The sequence below is a fragment of the Lonchura striata genome, chromosome 11 (assembly GCF_050655825.1).
Source record: "Lonchura striata isolate lonStrDom1 chromosome 11, ASM5065582v1, whole genome shotgun sequence".
NCBI lineage: Eukaryota > Metazoa > Chordata > Aves > Passeriformes > Estrildidae > Lonchura > Lonchura striata.
The window spans coordinates 4,539,441-4,558,002 of NC_140713.1; the positions used below are offsets into that span (position 1 = coordinate 4,539,441).

At 51.8% G+C, this 18,562-nt stretch overlaps 2 protein-coding genes across 4 annotated transcripts in view; both read right to left on the reverse strand.

Moving 5' to 3' along the window:
• The window catches only part of LOC146766362 (axonemal central pair apparatus protein HYDIN-like), a 76,579-nt gene that overhangs the window by 6,558 nt on the left and 51,459 nt on the right, over window positions 1-18,562 (reverse strand). The window contains 16 exon segments of the mRNA XM_085589343.1: window positions 10-169; window positions 1,422-1,541; window positions 1,780-1,962; window positions 2,138-2,307; window positions 2,713-2,871; window positions 3,353-3,814; window positions 4,106-4,277; window positions 5,488-5,629; window positions 6,123-6,327; window positions 6,602-6,730; window positions 7,165-7,304; window positions 8,394-8,567; window positions 13,737-13,765; window positions 13,850-13,983; window positions 15,283-15,458; window positions 15,976-16,153. Of these exon segments, the coding sequence (XP_085445469.1) occupies window positions 10-169; window positions 1,422-1,541; window positions 1,780-1,962; window positions 2,138-2,307; window positions 2,713-2,871; window positions 3,353-3,814; window positions 4,106-4,277; window positions 5,488-5,629; window positions 6,123-6,327; window positions 6,602-6,730; window positions 7,165-7,304; window positions 8,394-8,567; window positions 13,737-13,765; window positions 13,850-13,983; window positions 15,283-15,458; window positions 15,976-16,153 (2,733 nt within the window).
• On the reverse strand, window positions 7,214-18,556 carry LOC144247044 (axonemal central pair apparatus protein HYDIN-like). Of its 3 annotated transcripts, none has more exons than XM_085589408.1 (8): window positions 15,976-18,556; window positions 15,283-15,458; window positions 12,769-12,905; window positions 11,742-12,142; window positions 11,231-11,383; window positions 9,940-10,179; window positions 9,488-9,602; window positions 7,214-9,021 (listed from the first exon to the last, which is right to left on the reverse strand). In XM_085589408.1, exons 3-8 carry the CDS (start codon window positions 12,875-12,877, stop codon window positions 8,657-8,659), a joined length of 1,383 nt encoding a protein of 460 aa, XP_085445534.1. In that variant the 5' UTR covers window positions 12,878-12,905; window positions 15,283-15,458; window positions 15,976-18,556; the 3' UTR covers window positions 7,214-8,656. The 3 variants fall into 3 exon arrangements, with proteins under 3 accessions (XP_085445534.1, XP_085445536.1, XP_085445535.1); XM_085589410.1 differs by having other exon boundaries at window positions 11,742-11,933; window positions 12,021-12,142; window positions 12,769-15,458; XM_085589409.1 differs by having other exon boundaries at window positions 10,015-10,179; window positions 12,769-15,458.

Here is an 18,562-nt window from a genome sequence, read left to right on the forward strand (position 1 = left end):
TTCTCCTACCTGCTTCTCCTTTGGTTTCAGCGCCATCCTGTGAGAGTCCAAGTGGAACGTCGCTGCTTTCCCAGCATTCTCAAAGGAGAACTGGACCTCTATGTTCATGGGGGAGTTGTTGAGGATGGTTATTTTCTCCGAGTTGCTGGGACAGTTCTGGCACTTGTACCTGTCCACAAAAGGGGAAAAGGCTGCAGAGCAGACTGCTGCCCTTGTCACACACAGAGGAGAGCACCGTGTGCACCTGAGGAAGCAGTGCTGGAAGACCCTACTCTAACAAACAAGTGAGGGAAATGGATCCCAGTCAGGGGCATGGCCGTGTGCTCAGCCTTGCCTTACTCTGATGCCTTCCCCCAGACTTGGTGCCTCCAGCCCAGAAGCCTGATGATGCTCAGGCCACTTTGAGAGTTTTTGATACAATGCAAATTCAAAGGTGCCCAGAAAAATAACAGTGCACCAGGCACATGGCTTCTTTCCCCTTCTTTCTTGGTGTGCCTTCCCTGCAGGGTATAAAGAAAGGCTTTTGGAAAAAGAGTTTAGCTAATCTTTTTCATCAAAGTCATGAAACTGGTTTGAATTTCATGGGTTAGCTCAAAGTCTGAGAAAGAAATATAAAGCATCAATTTTCAAGAGAAATGCAAAAATATAACAAATGACCCTTCTCTCAGGTGTGGAAATGACTTTGGAGTGAAAGGGTAAAAGAAGCAAACACAAATCCCAGACCATCCATCAATCTGGCTAATGATTGTCTGCTATTTTAAACTATTTTGATTTCATTTCCTTGGGCTGTCAGAATAGACTTAGCCCTCCAGAGTTCCTATGGAGACAAGACCTGAAATATTACTGGAAAAAAAAGAGTGACAGTAAAAGTAGAAATACACAATAGCTTCAATGACAGTGTGTTTAGGCAAACTTTATCCAGCAGTGAGGATGCAACGTTTTTACAGGAAAATGTAATTCCTGCTGTACGTTCCTCCTGATACCCATTGGCAGGTCAACCATAAAATCTTATTAATAATTCCAGATTAATAAAAGGTTTACAAAACCATCTACAGAATACTTGCTTGATCAGGCTACTTGCAGAGCTCAAAGCATTTCAAAAAATCACCATAAAGTTCATTTTCTAAGGGGTGAAGCTGAGATGTGGAGGGGGACAGAAGTTGCCCCCAAATCACTTTTGGACTGGCAGCAGCTTGTGGCTCTGGCCACCAAGGCGGCCACCAAGGCACCCACTGGGCAGGCAGAGCAGCTCCTCCAAGGCTCATTTGCCTCTTATCTGCTCAAGTTCACACATCTGTGGTCCTTCAAACCCATGTGTCTCCCAGGACTCTGCTGGGGACTGCCCTGGATTGTGCCACCAGGACAGCCTGTTCTCCCTAGGTGTGTCCACAAAAGTGCAAAACCCAGCAGGGAGCACATACCAGTCTCTTGATTTCCCACACAGCAGCGGTCCAAAATGGAATTGCTTTGTGCTCTCAACATATTCCTTGAAGATGATGTCATCTGCCTCCATGGTCTCCCTCCACTGTGGAAACACCAGCCTGGGCAGAGAAAGTGGGGAAGGAGGAGCTATGAGATGCTCCAAGTAGGAAATGTAGTCAGAAAGCCAAAACCCTTCCTGGTGGCTGAGGCACCATCTGCCTTGCCAGCTCCAGCACAGGAGGAGGTGCTGGGTGACCTCAGGCAGCACGATCTGCCCAGGCAGAAGCCCCAGGGGTCAGCCCTGGCTGTGAGTTCAGGGGCAGCTGTGCTGTGGGGGCTGCCAGGGGCCAGCCTTACCGTGGGTCCTGGCTGATGCTGGGGTACAGGCCGGTGCCACAGCAGGGCAGCTCGTACGGGTGCTTTGTCTGCACGAGCTCAAACCTCAGTGTCTGCTCAAATTTCCCTGGCTTTTTGGTGGAGAAGTGGACCTTCAGTTTCACCTCACCGTGGGCAGGCACTACCCACCGGTACCGTTTCAGCCTGTCAATTAAAGAGGAGCCTTCAGACATTGCTGAGGAGCAAACGAAACAAGGAGGGTGCACTCGCCATCCCGTGGAGGCACTGGCACAGGGTCACTGTGGAGCTGGGGATGATGGGCCTTGTTTGGCCAGAGGACCAAAGAAGCAGAGGCATCACTTCCTCCTGTGCGCCTCACCTGAGGAATTCTGTGGGGTTTGAGGCACTTTCCAGCATACTTTTGGACCTTGTTGCAGAGGAATCCTGGGGACTTCTCTGCTTCTCCTTTAGAGAGCTGTCTCTGCTGGCTGCTGTACCTGTCTTTGGTTGGCCCTCAGCAGAACTGCCCTTCACATTTGGGGCCTTGGCCTAAGGGGAGAGAGAAAAGGGAGGGAGAGGTGAGCCCTGAGACATCCCCATCCTGGAAAGCAAAATGAGGGTTTGTTCACCAACAGAAGAGAGAATAAATAAGTCAGTCCACCTGCCCATGGACTTGGTCTTCCTTATTGGTGTTTTGCCTAGGACACTCCTTCAAACTCAGGACTCTCCTCAAAGCAAGTTGATGGTTTTAAGTGATTTTTTACCTCTTGTCTTACAGAACTGCTCTGTCTCCACAGAGCTGTCTCTTTTGTCCCATCCCTGACAGAAAGGAGACCTGCAGACACGAGGCCCCATCACATCTTCACTACCTCTCCACAATGCTCTTTCCATCCAACCTGTCCCCCATGCCCCCATCCAGCCTGGTCCCTGCCCTGGCACCACTGGAGCACCCACCAGATTGTCTTCCACAGCAGCACCTCGCGGTGCCACAATGGTGAAGGGCTCCACACGCTCTGCCCGGCCCAGCCGCTCCTCTGGGTACTTGACCATGGAGAGCACAGCAGCAGGGGCAAGGGGAGGGCCGTCGGGACGCAGTCCCAGATGTTGCAGCATCTAAATCAGAAGAGAAAATCCTGCTTATACTTCTGTCTCCTCCATCCTTCTTCAAAGGCACTGGGCTTTTGGCAATGGGTTTTTTGACTTATATGAAGTATAAGTGCTTTGCTATGCCCAGTGGGGTGAGCAAGCTCCAGAGCAGAATCAAGAGCTACAAGTGGGACCAGGAGAGAAACCTCTCCCAAGTGACTCAGCGGAAGAAAACAATGACTATGAGCTGCCCTGTCCTGGGACTGTTTATAATGATTTCCGGGCTGGGAAACTCTGAACAGATGGGACACTTGTACACAAAGCACTCACACTTCCTGCCCATCTGAGGGATGGTGATAACCTCCCCATCCACACAGATGGTACAGAGCCATTGTGGAACATCATCAGGGGCCTGGACAAGGCTCTGTGCCATTATCACCTGGGGGACACAATGCTCCAGGGCCCACCACCACGGCAAGATCAAGATCTCAGCCTTGCAGGGTTTTACCTGGTCTTCCGTTGGCAGCTTCCCATCCCTCAGGATCTCCCTGATCATGGCCTTAGGATCTGAGACCTGGATGTCCAGGCATGGCACCCCAACATGCTTGTCACTGACTGCCCCTTCTGCAGCTTCACTTTGCATCCCCAGCTGAGATGACTGAAGACTCCTTTGGCCTACACGTTCACGTTCAGGCTTCTTCACCTTCTCCTGAGGCTTACTGGTTTTCTTTAGACCTTTGTTTTCACCTGAAGGCTGGGACTTGTTTCCCTTTTGGATCATAGGTAACTGCATAGTACCCTGAACTCTGTCCCAGGAGGAGAAAACCTCTGCGATGTTCTGCTGTGACGACTCGTAGATCTGAAACCTCAGGATCAAGTTCTCCATCTCAGCTGGGTCCTCTAGGATATTGGCTTCCCCCTTCTCTGGGGCTTTGGTTTCCTCCTTCCCAGAGGTTTTGGTTCCCCTTTTCTGTGGGGCTTTGGAGTCCCTCTTCTCTGGGGCTTTGGAGTCCCCCTTCTCTGAGGCTGTGGTTTCCTTTTTCTCTGAGATTTTTGTTTCCTTCTCTTCTGGGGCTTTGGTTTCCTTCCTCTCTTGGGCTTTGGTTTCTTTCTTCTCTGGGATTTTGGTTTCCTTCCTCTCTGGGATTTTGGTTTCCTTCCTCTCTGAGGTTTTGGTTTCTTTTTTCTCTGGGATTTTTGTTTCCTTCTCTGGGTATTTGGTTTTCTTCTCTAGGATTTTTGTTTCCTTCTTCTCTGGGGCTTTGGTTTCCTTCTTCTCTGGGGCTTTGGCTTCCTTCTGTGGTTTTTCAGGCTGCTTCCCCACGGAGATATGTATATTTTCCTTCTTCTGCTTCTCTTCCTCCTTCTGCCTCTCTTCCTCCCCTAAGTCTTTTGCCTCCTTCTCAAGCTTTTGAGCCACCTCCTTCAGCTCCCTTCAGCAAACAAAATAGAAAACATCGCGGAGAGTCACCACCAGAAACTTGGGCTCACTAGTCCTGGCTGGCCCTGCAATTCATTCCTTGACCCTGAGGCCAGGCAGAATCATGAGACCATTTCTGTGGATTTTCCTCAACCCACAGAGGTTGGGAACATCCCAAGTGAGTGCCATGGTGGAAGAGGACCTCCAGGACCAGCCAAACCTACGCCTTGCCATCGTAAAGTCTCGACTGCAACCTCCCTCTTAAGGCACACCCAGACACCTCCAGCCCAATGCCAAAGGCTGATCCACCAGCTCTCTGTGCTGATGCCTGAAAACGCTCTTTGTCTCTTGATTTCCCAGTTTAAAGCAGAACACAGATTGCTAACATCTGCTTATCCCTCCTACAATTCATCCTCCGCTCATTCAGCCCCCTTCTCCCTGGGCACAGCCTGCCCCTTCATGTGAATAATCCTATCAGTCAGAAAGCAAAGGCTGCAGGAATCCTCTCCTGCAAGACAGGCTCCTGTCAGCCAGGTTTCCTGCTGGAATCAGCTGTGACCAAGCAAACCAGTGCTATCTGCCATGCAAACAATTTGAAGCAGCTTTGTCTGTCACCTCGCCATGAAACCAACTTCAGCCTGGGCTGAAAGGAGCCCTGATACACAGGCTTGCTTCAAGCAGCCTCCACTCCCAGCTCCACAATTTTCCTGTGAGTCCTGAGCTGGGCTGCCTTGCTGGAGCAGAGCTTGCCTACTGCTGCAGCAGAAGGGGAGCCTAAAGGACGTGAGCTTTTATGGGTGGTGTCCCACCATAAGGAGAACCTTGGCAGCTCAGCATTGCAAGGACTTCATCTGTGGCAGGACCAGGACCCTGTGCCCCACACCTGCCCATAGCACAATCCCACCATTTTGGTGAAGGGAGATGATAAAGAAGGCATAAATCAACATCATGGACTTGAAGAGACTTCTACAGGCAGTGCCAAGGCAAGCCCAGAGCCCAGCTCCCTGCAGGCAGCATCTAAGCCAGGAGGGCTCACCACTAAAATAGAGAAGATGATGTTCTAGCTCAACAGAAGAAGGTGCTTCCTCTCTTGGGAGCCAGGGAGCTAAGAGAGTGGCCATCCTTGTGTTGCTTCTGGCCTTTGCTATCAAATACCTCTGAGCTCAGAGTCCTTGGAAACCCTCAAGGGACCCTGAGCAGTAACCCATGGACGGCTTACTCACCCCTCCGTCTGTATAGTCTTCGTTTCCGGTATTATTTTATCCACTTCTGCTTTCTTCTCCTCAGGGAGGGTGTCATACTCATCCTCATCCATTTGCAAGACATGTTCTCTGTTCCTCTGAATAGCTTTTTTCTGCTGCAGTTCTTTAAACCAGAGGAGAAACCGTGAGTGACTGCAAGCAGAGCTGGATGCTCTGTGTCAGCTGCAAGGATTCACAGCCTTTCCTGACCCAGCCTATCATACCAGGAGATATTGGGGAGCTCATATCCCTGCTCCAAAATTCAGACAATCCCCCAAACTATGGCCGGGCAGTGTGGTTCTTGGGCTTTGCCTGGCTTAAGTGCACCAAGGCTGAGGACAGTTGGTTGTCACTGAGCTACAGCAGCTGGCACTTGTGCCCAAGATTTAATGTTAGAGATTAAGGTGAGTCTTTAAACCTCAGATCTCCTGCAGCTCTGAGATGAGTGCTGGTTACACTGAGGCAGAAGGTAAAAAGATTAACAGGAGTGCTGGTTACACTGAGGCAGAAGGTAAAAAGATTAATAAAAACATTTCTTACAAGCTCTGCTGCAAATCCAGATACACAGAGATATGGTTGAGGGCTTCAGAGAGATAATTTGAGAGGAGATATCTCACCTTCCTTCTCTGTTTGAGCTTTCTTCCTCTTTCTTTCAGCTTCCTCCTTGGCTTTCCAAGAAGCATAATCCTGATGCAGGTTCACCATGTAAATATGATGACAATTCTTGACAGCTCTGAGTACACAGAGCAAAGAAGATTCCAGGCTGCTTGCAAAGAGGGTCTCCAAGCCATCAAAGACCACTCCCTTGTAGCAGTCTTTACCCTGTGAATAAAGGGAAGAGTAAGTCAGCCATTGCACACAGGGGGCTCGCAGCTGCACCGCAAACCCAGATGTCACCAGCCATCCTTGTTCCAAGTGCAGTAGCTAAGAGCAGCTTGGACCTGTCCGTGGGCTCTGCCAATAAGGGCAGCTGCAGCTTCCCCCAGGGCTCCCTGCACACAGTCCAGCATCCTCCTCCTCCTCCTCCCTCTCCGAGTTGTACCCCAGTGCTGTCTCTCTGGAGCAGGAATGTCTCCTTTTCCCCCACCCCACACACCTTCAGCCTCTCACTGAGGATGTCCACCAGCAGGTCCTTGGGCAGCACACAGCTCAAGAAGTTCAGCTCTTCCCCACCACTGCTGGTGATGTTCAGCTGCTGCGGCGCAGGAGCAGTGGAAACTGTGAACTGCAATGTGGACCATTGTAAGGAAAAGAAACCACGGTGGAAAGCCCTGAACAACTCCCACTGCTGGGCTTGGAGCTGGGGTTCCTCCCTAGTGCAAACTAGAACAGCCCTGCAGTGCAGGCTGGGGGCTCCAGGGGATGGTCCTGGAGGGCCCATCCCTTGGCCAGCAGACACCCAAGATTGCAAGCCCCCAGTGCAGCCTCCCAGCACTTTGTTCACTGCCTGCAGCCACACTAGCCAGGACTGCACTTTGCCAGCAAACCACTGAGAAGCAGTGGAGCTGTCTGCCAGAGCATATTCCCAGCCCAAGTCGTGGCACTATGGACCCACATACCAGGCCGTGGCTGGCACAGAGCCTCCACTGTAAGCAGCCCCTGGTCATCTCAAAGACAATGCAAAGGTCCCAGGCATCAAACAGGGCAGATCATGTTTACCTTGGTGTCCTTTATGTTGGGTTTGCTGGCTGGCACCTTCTTTTGTGCTGGAGGGTTCTTGCCTCTGGCATCCTTCTTGTTGATTTTTTCCCCAGGGGCTTGTTTATTCTTGGTCTGAGCAGTGAGGTGAGGCTTTTTACCTGCACAGGGGACAGATGGTTCAGAGGGGCTTTGAAAGCAAGCAGGCACCTTTCCCTACAACAGGCACAACCCTGGGAAGGAACATGGCACTTTTTCCCCAGTCTGCTGGGCACTGGGAGCACTGTTTCCCAGAAGCACCTCCTTCCCTGCTTTTCTTACCAGCAGGTAAAGCACACCATCCCATACTTGATTTTAAAGTCAGCACTATGTCCCTCCTAACAACTGTGCACACAGGTGACGCTGCTTGCACAGCAGTTCCCCTGCAGATCAAACCAAAGATTCGTCCTCCAGGAGTAATTTTTCCATACACTGCACCCATCCAGCATTCTCCTGTGGAGACCTGCAGCCCTGCCCCACTTGCATCACCTGTCTCCACTGAAGCTAAATCCTCCTATGGGAAAAGTCCGGCTGGGACCCAGATTCTTTTCCTTCCCACCAGCTCCCAACCCAGCCAGGTTCAACACTGAGCAGTGCAAAACTTCCCCCTGCACCGAGCCAGGTTTGGCCTCACCCTGCAGAGCTCAGGGTACCAAGTGCCCAGGAAGTTTCATGAAAGTCTCCAGTCTCACATGGAGAACACCCAACGAGCTGTGTAACCTGACAGTGGCCAAAGGTAAATCTCTGGAGAGAAGAGCTCATCTGGAGCATGTCTCTCATTAGAAATTCCTCTGGGAGGCTGTCCTTCCCTTCCTCTCACTTGCAAGGTTACACTAACAGTCAGTCTTCCTGTGGCTTAATGAGCCACTTCAGAAGACTTTTCTTTGTTAAAGTGCAGGGCAGAACTGCTGCCCACGAGGAGCAAGCTCAATTCAGCTTTGAGGAAATATAAAATACTTGGGAAAGAGACAGGTGTGCTTCACCACCCCTAGAAAAACAACCACATGCCAAGAATGGCAGCAAAAGGGGCTATAGAAGAACCTCTGACTGAGCCCTTAAAATTGATTTTTTTTTTTTTTTAGACAAGCCAGAGATGCACTTCAGCCATGTTCCCTAAGAGACTCAAGGACTGCAAAACTGCTGCTCTGAGTAAGCAGAAGTGGACATTCAAGGTGGGGTTCTCAAGCTCTGGGTCCAGCATTTCTCCTTACCAGCATTACCTTTATCTTTGCCTTTTGGCTCCATGGCAGCGTTGGTGCAGAGCTCCCGGGCACTGAGCCCTGCTGGGCTCCCATTGTTGGCCATGTCCTCTTTCACCACGGTGTCAATGGATATGTAAGCAGCATCATAGTACTGACACAGGCCTGCTGCTATCTCCGTCTTTCCTGAGAGAGAGAGGGAGATGCTTGGTGACACTGGCACAGGAGGCATTGCAGGGACAGGCCCTGGAAAAATCTCCAACAAGATTTCAAAGTTAAAAGGGCAGTGGGAAATCAAGTGTCCCTCCAGGAGAGGCCATGGGGGAGGCAGCTAGAGCGTGGGTACAAGCTCTGAATTCTAGAGCCAAGGGGATCATCTCCACCTCCTGTTCAGCTGAGGACTTTGCCTTAAGCACCATGGCCCACCAGGATACCTTCCTCCTGCCCGCCCTCTCCCTGCAGCCCTGGGCTGCAGCTGACGTACCTGCCCGGGGTGGCCCATGGATGATGACAACAATCCCTCTGGGCTGCCTCTCTGAAGATGCATCAATGCTCAGGTGGCGCATGACAGCCCGAGAGACAGGACTGCCAGTCCCTTTCACCATGGACTCAGGACAGAACGTGAGAGTCCTGTGATGTGCTGCAGTGCAAAACCAGGTCAGCCTCCGGCCTACCTTTGATCCTCACCATCCTCCCCATCCCCTCAGATCCCAGGAAAGGAAACTTGGTGAAAGCAACATGTTCTTGTTCTTTTGTTGCTAGGAAGGTGCAAATATCAAAGAGCCACTGATATTAGACTTGGTCCTACTGGCTGAAGAACTCATACAATCCTAGTCTTTGTGGCTAAGGGACACAAGGGAATATCCTGATTATTTCCCCAGTCTGTGGCAGGCAGATAGGAGTTTGCTTTGGCTACACACAGGGTTGGTAGAGGATGCCACAGCCCTTCACCCAAGAGCTCCTCTGCCATCTGGGGAACAGACAGCTGCTAAAAGCATGGACTTTCCCTGGAGAGCAAGGTGACAGAGAGTTCCGGGTGTATGGACTGGAGTCCCAGCTGTAACCACAGTCAAAAGACACCGCCAAACCCTCACTGTTTTTCTGACCTGGTGCTGCCTTGCCCTTGGCCTCAGCCTCAGTCCTGGCCTTGGTCTTAGTCCTGGCCTTGAGCTCTGCCTGCTGGGCCTTTGTTCTCTTCTCTGTTTCATGGTCTTTTAGCACCTGTGGAGGCAGAGTCTTACCCACAGCACATGGAGGCATTAAAAAGCTCTTTTGATACTCAGACCCCACTGCCATCCGCAGGATCTGTGTGTGTAGGGAAGAGAAACCACACACAAGATTCCTTTTCTTGCCTTTTGATCACACAGACTCAACAAACCTGATTTCTGTCTTCTCCCTTCCTCCCAACAACAAAAACTATTTAAGTCCTCCCAAGGCATGTCAGCAGAGTTGCCTTTGCCCTGGGGATTGCCTCCATCTCCCTGGCACAAGCCTGGGAATGCTGGAGTGCTGTGAAGCTTGGGCAGCACATACATGGGGACCAGACCTGCCTTCTCACCTTCTTCTCCTCAAGGTACTGCTCATCAAAATCCAGGGAGCAAAACTCAATGGGGAAGTCGCATGGGTTCCTCACCACTGCTGTGGCCTCCACCCCATCGCTGTCCACCAGCACCCATCCCATCTTTAGTGCTGGGGGGTTGAACTCCAACCGTGGCTCCAGACCTTGTCCTGAGAGGTGCAGCTTTAAGTGATTGCTGCTCCCACAAATGTTTAACTCCAGCTCATTCCTGTAAGACCTCTGAAAAGAGAAAAGTGGAGAAAACTCATCCAGGTGACAGGACCCCAAATACAACTCTTGCCCCAAGGCCAGGGTGTTATCAGTCCCTCCAAGGTGAATGGAAACCATATATTTACTTCTGCTAGGGACTACAGCATCTGTGTCCTGGTCTGAGTAACTGGGATGAATCCTGGTGTGCACTGTATCTGGGTATTTGGTAGCAGATGCATGTACAATGGACTGTCAGACATTTTCCCCTAGTCATGCAGGAGTGCAATGCTCATGGGAAGGGCCCTCGGGGTTACAGTGTCCAGACACTGTCCTGGCACTGCTGCATCAGGCAAACATCAGCTCCAGGAGAGAGGCAAATCAGCTCTCACTGGCCAGAAATAAGGGTCATCATCTCTGCTTAGTGTTTGGCTCTGGTCCAAGCCAGACAAAAGATGGTTACATCTCTTGAGCAATTAAAAGATCCCTGGGACTGTTTGTGAGCACAGAAGCACTTGTGTCCATGCTGTTACACACTACCAGTTTCCAAGACCCAGCGGCCACAGGCAAACTACTTTTGGGAATGCTCCATCCTTTAAGTTGAATCCCCAGATGCATGGGAGTGTACAGGCAGGCCAGAGCCCCAGGCACTGCTGGCAGCACACCACTACAGGTGACTGTCCCACCATGCCCAGGAAGGTGTGTGGTGGCTGTTTTGTCTGTCAGTCCTGCAGTAGGATGAGCCTTGACTGGCCATTCCAGGATTATCCTCTGCAAGTGGGCAGCTGCTCTGTACTGAGTGTTGCAGCTGCAAATACAGCCAGGCAAGGGGGAGGCTGAGGAGAGTTGGGCACATTGCCCCCATATGCTGAGAGGCAGCCCTGATGCTCTCTGTGCAAGGTCCCTGTGGGCATTTCAAAGCACATCTCATGGGAATGCTCTGTGGGGTGAACTGAGCCACGCTGAGTATGGGCCTGGCAGAAAGCTCCCTGTGAAGGCAGAGCTCATACCACACCCTCTGCACCAAGCCCTCATTTCCAGACAGCCCTGACAGGCCTCCTGGGCTGACACCTGCCAATCTCACCTCTTCCTTGGGTGTAAACCGGATCTGCAAGTTCCGCCACTTTCCTGCACCAAGGATTCCTTTGGAGGGCTTCACTTCAAAGGGACAGGGCTCATCCTCCAGCGCCTGCTGCTTCTGAGGTACGGCTGGTGTCGTGTATTTGAGGTGATTGTTCTGGGCACAGAAATCAATTGTGTGAGGTCTTCTCATGCTCTGAGACACTGATATGGTGCACCCACACCCAAAGCAAGTGTGGCCCCAAAGCCTAGAGCTGGAATTCAAACCTGTAGACAGGGCAGGCAGATAGGGAACTACTGTCGTCAGAGGAGGAGGAATGGGCAAAGATGGCAGAAAAGCAAAGCATCAGCTAATGGAACAGGTCCAGGCAAACCAGCCTGGATCCAGACCCTCAGAAGCTTCCTCAAATGCACTGTAGATCCAAATGCTCAGGCAGCCACAGGAGCAGAAAGGGCAAGAGACAGAAAGAAAACACAACCAAGAAGTTACATGTTCAATGTCGCCTGTGCTTTACCTTCAGAACAGGCTTGGTGCCAGTAATGAACCATTTGCAGGGTACTCGGAACCAGTTGTGGAGTTGGATGGTCTCAACCTGGCACTGCCCAATGAGGATGTCAGAGAAGTGCAGTCTGTTCTTGGAGAGTTCGAGCGACAGTTCAGACACGGTGGCATGGAGGCGGATGTTATATGTGGGGCCTTTTGTCACCTGGAGAAGGACAGAGAATTCAGTGGAGGGTCCAAGTGACATCTGCTGCTGTGCCCAGCCTGCTGGCTGCCCCAAGAGCTGTGGTACCTCTATGGGCAGCAGCACATCCATGTCACCCTGGGGCTGGTGGGCACTTTCAAAGCGCACTTCAAGCACCACGGTGTGGTTGGGGGCCAGGCCCTGCACCTGGTCCAGGTCCACACTGAAACCTTGAAGAGGTGAAAACAGAGCAGCTGAGATGCATGAGAAACACAAAATGTGTCATAAGCATGTTAAGGCCTTACAGGTGTCCTGGCTGAGAGGTCTGGGGAAAGCCCCACACTGTGCTGTGACCTGGACAAAAACTTCAGACTGCACTGAACACACCTCAGATGCAGTGAGCCACTGTGTGATGGAAGTGCAGCCTTGCCTCAAGGCCTCTTTTGGAAGCCTCTTTTGATCCACCAGAGGATCTCACAGGCTGTTTCCTCAATAAAGGCTGAATACAGGAGCTGCGACAGTGTGAACTCCAAACAAAGCACTTCCAAAACACAGCAGACCCCACTGGTTGACAAAACTAGCCCATAGAGTGCCCAAAGAAACTTGCTGCTCGTGGGAGCCAAGGGCAGAAGATGCTGAGAGGTGACCAGGGTGATGAGCCCATCTGGCCCCTGCACAGAAGCATTTGGGCAGTCACAAGGCAGACCAAGTCCCTGGGCATGAGAGTTCTGCCTCTAAAGCTCCCAGCAGGGCCACTGAGAAGAAAAAGCTCAGAAACCTCCCCAGGTTCAGTGGCTTAAGCTAATCTGTCTGAGACACCTCCTTCAAGCTTCATGAAGTGTCTCTACACGCTTACCTGTGTCTGGCAGGACAGATACATCAACCTGGAAGGACACTGGGATCTGCCCTGGGTTGGTGATCTCCAGAGTGCTTCTCTCAATGTGACCCTTATGGACAGGGCCCATGTCCAGGACATACTCGGGCAGCTCAACTCTGCAAGGAGGAGTAAGGACAGTCCTTAAACCACAGCCTGGCTACACATCCAAGTGGATGGAGGATACAAAGACAGTGGCTATTTCTCTATTCACTGCTGTAAAAACTCAGCTCAAGCCCATGAAACCCATGGCCTGACCACCTGGCAATGACTTTGGGAAGTCAGGAGGAGTGCAGGTCCTAGGTTTTATCAACTTCTAATGGTACCTGAAAATAAAATTAGTTTAAAATGGACACTGGCCACAGCTGCTCTGCCATGAAAAGCCAGTGTGAGTACACTGGGTCTCCACTGGTCTCAATGAAACTGCCTAGCCTGGTATATAGCCTGAGCCTGACATTGCTTTGGGGCCTAGGAACAAGATTTGCCTCCACAGGAAATCTTCATTGCTCTGCAACCAGATCACATGATCTGTTCTGCAGAGCATCTTCTTCCTGAATTGAAGCCTCCTGTGCTTGTGCTGCATCACGATGGTGCAAAGAGAGGGACCAAGTTACCTGGATAAGCCCTGCCACCCCACCAGGGTTCAAGCCATCTGATTTTGGGTTTTAAAGGATTTGCTGACATGTGCAGTTCCCTTCTCCTTTTGTTTAGTGTGCTCTGTTAGTTGGCACCAAGACATCAGCTGGGAGCTGTCTCTTTCAGAGCTAATCAGCAGGAACAGAATTTATGCTGTCTGGAAGGGCTTGAAGGTCTGCACTGGGTCCCCCAGCTCTAGGGACAGAACCCCAACACCTGTGGGGAGCTGAGCAGTCCAAAGCTCAGCGTGGTGCTGGGGAAGGGAGGACACTCTGCTGTTCCCATGTAGCGTGTCACAGCCACCGGGACCAGACTCTTTCTGAAGTCCAGGCTATTCCCAGCTCTGCAGACACAAGGAGCTCTCAGGAGAAGGGGACATGACTGGGTGTTCCCCATGGGGCACCTGGGGATGGGAGTCCCTACTCACTTGACAAGACTCTGGCACAGCTCCTTGTCAGGGAACCTGCTCTTCGGGGGATAGTATGTGAGCTTTTGCTGCAGCTCCAGATCAGCCTTCTCTATCAGCGTCCTCATCGTGTCTATCTGTAGCTGAGAGCTTGGCTAAGGAAAGGGAAGACAGTGGCCGATTAGCAAAGGTCCTTCCCAAGGCCCAGCTTGCACCTGAGAAAGGATCCCTCCCTGCTCTTGTTGAGAGGGGGTGTGGGGGTCCTCCTGGCTGGCTGCTCAGTGTCTGTGACACCTCCTGCTCTCTTAGCCAGGACCTCATCTCCAGGGACACAACTCCAGCATCTTTGCCTGCCCAGACACTGTTAGGAAAACTGATCTGGTCAGGCAGATATAGGATGTTGGATGGGAAGTTATGAGGCAGAAATGCCTTGGGAGGAAACAACTGTGTAGTTTAGGGAGAGAGAATGAACCTTTTTCCCATAGTTCCTTGTTTCAGATGCAAACACTGTTCTGTCCATCAAGTTGTAGTTCAATCCCCTGTTCCAGAAAGTTCAATGTTCTGTGTTCATTCATTGGTCCCTATTACTTGTCATTCATCCCTTGTTCCTCCATTGGTTGCTTTCCAATCACCCCATCCCTGCTCCTCCCATTACCCTTTCTCTGGCTGGTTTCTTTCCACAGTTACCCCGCCTATCCTTTCCCAGTTATATACCCTGGACCCTCCTTCACTCAGGGCTTGCTGCCTCTGAGCCTCTTCAACCTGCCACCCTGCTACCTGATCTCTTTACCTCGCTTCGCCTGGACCCTCCAATAAACAGAGTTGGACCCTCAAGCAGCAAGCCTCTCTCCCTTTTACTGGTCTGCCATTATTACCACATCTAGCCCTCAGAGCATCTGGTGGTTTGTGGGAGCTATCCGCACTGACCAGAGAGCTCGCTCTCGGGAAGGCACCACCCCACCGACACCTGCCCTGTGGCCACAGGCAGACAGACCAGCCAGGAACCTTCCACAGCTCCAGGTGCTTGCCTGCCCACAGCTAGTACCAAGGCAGCTTGGACAAAAACTGCTTTGAAAAGGAACCAGAATGAAGCTGGTGCCTCTTGGAAATGAGCACCACCAGCACAGCCCCAGGGCACAATCAGGCAGCCGCTGTTCAGGTCTGTAAATCTAGCAGGGCTTGGGTCGGGACCAAGAAACTCCCCAGAAATGACCTGCATTTCCTTCAGAGCACCATCTGAACTCCATCCTTTGATCTCTCCCTGGGGTAGAGCTGTTGCAGCCCCAGAAGAGGCCATGAGCAGAGTGGCAGCCCTAAGGGCAATGCTGAGGTGACAAATGGTTGTAAGTGGGCAGGGAGGTCCCAGGTGCAGCAGGGAGCTGCTGTGGGCTGCAAGGGGCTCAGGTGACATGGGGAGGGTCGCATGTGCCAAACAAGGCTGTAGCTGTTCTTACTACAGTGCCAGAGCCAAGATAACGGGGCTTCAGGTCCCGAGTCTTTGGATTCAGAGTCTTCAAGGTCTCAGTCATCAGGGTCTGAGACTTCTTCCGAACAGCTGATATACTCCTCCGACTGTACTGATGCAGGGGTTTTACAAGCTGTTTCAGTGGCTTCTCATGTTTTTCATTTCCTGAAGGAAGAAAATATCCACAAAGAGAAGTGTGGGCAAAGTGCCAGTCCCATTTCAGCTGGGAAGTCCCTGCCTCCCAACACTGGTTTCTTCCAAAAAGAAATCCCTGAAGCAATCTATGGGAAGTGGATGCTGCTGCTGCTCTCTGAATCCTCATGTTTGCTCCCACCCATCTCCCACCCCCCAAGGAGCATCTCATCCCCTGCAACGTCACAGAATTCCAACCCTGCCAGAAGCCCTGCCAGCCTCTCTTACAGCTTTCCCAAGCCCTTCAGTCTAGCCATCATCCTTCAGGACCCTGCCAGATGTGCTGGCAAGCTCTGCAGGTTGGTTCCTGGGACAAAGCCCACACGGCATCCTCTGCTCAAGACTCATGAAGCAACCAGGGGGCTTGACTTAGTCTGGGAGTCCTGCAGCCCTCCAGGCTCGGTAGAGGTGAGCATGAACTGCCCTACGGGCATATGGTAGGGAACAAAACCAGAGGAGCCCTTCCTGGGGCCAGACAGGCAGTGCCCACCTGTGATGTTCCAGGGCAGGTTCACGCTGATCATGGGACAGGACGCTTCTCCTTTCAGGAGGATATTTTCTGGGTCCAGGTCACCCACTTTAAGCTGGTAAGTCCTCTTGAAGGCTCCTGGTAATCCTGGCACATAGGAGAATTTCAGCACTTGCTTCTCACCAGGTGCAATGGAGCCCTGCAGGGACAGGAGAAGAGGGAGGGAATGCATCAGAGTGATGGGGATGGCTCAGGGGACAGACAGGCTGAGGAGACAGGTTCTCATCTAGAAGAAGCCATCAGACCACATCATCTTTGTGACAAATACATTACAGTGTTGGCTTTCGCAACTGTTAGAATAAATACCATGCGTTTTATAATGTTGACTTTTGTAAAAGAAGTTTTGCTAAGGTTTAGAGTTCTTTAAATGTGAATGTTGTGTTGTGATATAAATATTGGTGAAGAGCTCTTGTAATAATAACGTTTAACCAGTGAAGGAATGGAAACCTGTTGAATGTGCTGAAAGGTAACAAATGACTGGGACCAGGACATCTGCACATGCTCCAAAAAGGCAGGACAGAGGAGGAACTATGTTAAAATATTTCAATATGTACAAGCATTTGTAGATATGGATTAGGCTGATGCAATACCCAGGGTATATAAGGGGTGTTGCTGTGTTGCCTGGGTGCCTCTGGCTGTGCCTAAGCACCCAAGCCAAGCACCCAGCGCTGTTACTTCTCCTTTGTTGACTTTGTCCCCTACTGTCTCTTATTAAATTTTCTTTAAATTTTAACTAAGGAGTGGCCTTCGTTTCTCACACCTTCTACCTTCCTTGTGCCCAAAAAGTCGAGCCTCTGACCCTAGGGTGCCGTGTGTCCTCCCCAGGGCTCATAAGGCTGCAGCCCCAGCACAGCCTGATGTGAGCACAGCTCTGCTGCTAATGGGGTTTGCCCTCTGCCAGCAAGAGCCCACCTCATCAAAAAAGGCTCTTCTGCTGCCACTGGGGAAGTCCCCGCACTGAGCAGGGCCAGCAGCTCCTCTCCTCCCTTGTAGGAGACAGGCATGAAGAAATGGGAAAGCAATTTGCTTCCTCTTCCCACTGCAAGGAGGGACAAAGGCAGGAGTGCTGCTTCGGCTCAAAGGCATCCAGGCAGGACTGAGAAGCTTGGACAGCAGTGGGATGCTGTTAATTTTTCTCCCCGCTCTTCCAGCCCTGCTGCTCCCTGGCCCAAAAAGCCGCTGCACAGCAACAAAGCTGGAGGAGGCAGAGACCAGCAAGCCTACTTAAGGGATATGTGATCACACAGGCACGGTAAGGTGACCCTCAGAAACACTCCAGTGCCAACACAACCCGAGATCTCAGCCGTTGGGAGTCCCCAGAGTGACTGTGAGCAACCAATTGCACTTTTAATTATGCCACAACATATGTTATAAATACACGTTCTGATGTGGGGTGAAAAATTACTATAGGGGCTGTAGATGTGCTGAGAGCCTTAACACATCCCACGTGTAAAGGAGATTGCTGGGAGACAATGCAGGCAGGCTTTGTCTAGGGGGCTGCAAGAGACCTCCCCCGTGGAGGCAGGCAGACCCCAAAGCCCAGGAAATTTTTGCCTGTCTGACCAATCTTCTAACAACTTTGCCCGTTTGACCATCTTCCTAAAAGGGGTGAGTTATGGGAGGAATCTTACCATATCGAAGCAGTTAACACTGCCAGGTTTTCCCCACCATTTTTTGTTTTTTTGTTGGGCTGAGAGCACCTGGAGGGTCCGGCTCCCTGCAGAGCCATCTCTTCCCCGTCTGTCTACGCTGCTGTCGCCGCTTCCCCGCTCGCCACGGCAACCCAGTGCTCCGCTGCCTCTCCGAGGGAGCAGCCGCCGCGCCCCGACCGTGACAAGTGCCCAGTGACAAGTGCCCGGTGACAAGTGCCCGGTGACAAGTGCCCGGTGACAAGTGCCCGGTGACAAGTGCCCGGTGCCCGGTGCCAAGCCGCAGCTGCTGAGCCCGGCCCGGCCGCAGCCCCGGGACAGCCGCTCCTGCTGCCGCTGCGGATGGAGCCCCTGCACCGCACGCTCGGTGCTGCTGGCAGCACACTTCCTCCATCTGCCGAGCAGGACCCAACAGAGCGGCCCAGCACTCTGGCGGTAGCGCTCCGTCCCTGTCCTCTGTTGCTGTCTCCGTTGCTCATTTTCTCTCCCTGCTCTCTTTTCTATCCCCTTCTGGTCGGGACCATACCCTTTCTTTATCAATAATCAGTTTTCAGATATAACACTTGCTGCGCTTGTGCCTTATTTTCATCTGAGAAATCTATCAAAAAGAATTCTCCTCTACTTCCCTTACAGCAGAACAGTGACCAACACACTTGTGCCTCCTGCCAGTGTCTGCCCTGTGACAGCAGAGCCCCCATCAGCCAAGGCCTGGGGGAGTCTTATCAGGAGAGCTCTTGTTTGATCTCCTCTGCTCCCGGCAGAAATTGCTTACAGCTCTGTCTCTCTCATGGCTGGGTTTGGGGTTTTCCCCTCTGACTTTTTTCCCCCTTCCCCCCACCCTCTTTTTTCCTTTTAACACTCTCCTGGGCCACCTGGCACAGGGCTGGGGTCAGTCACTT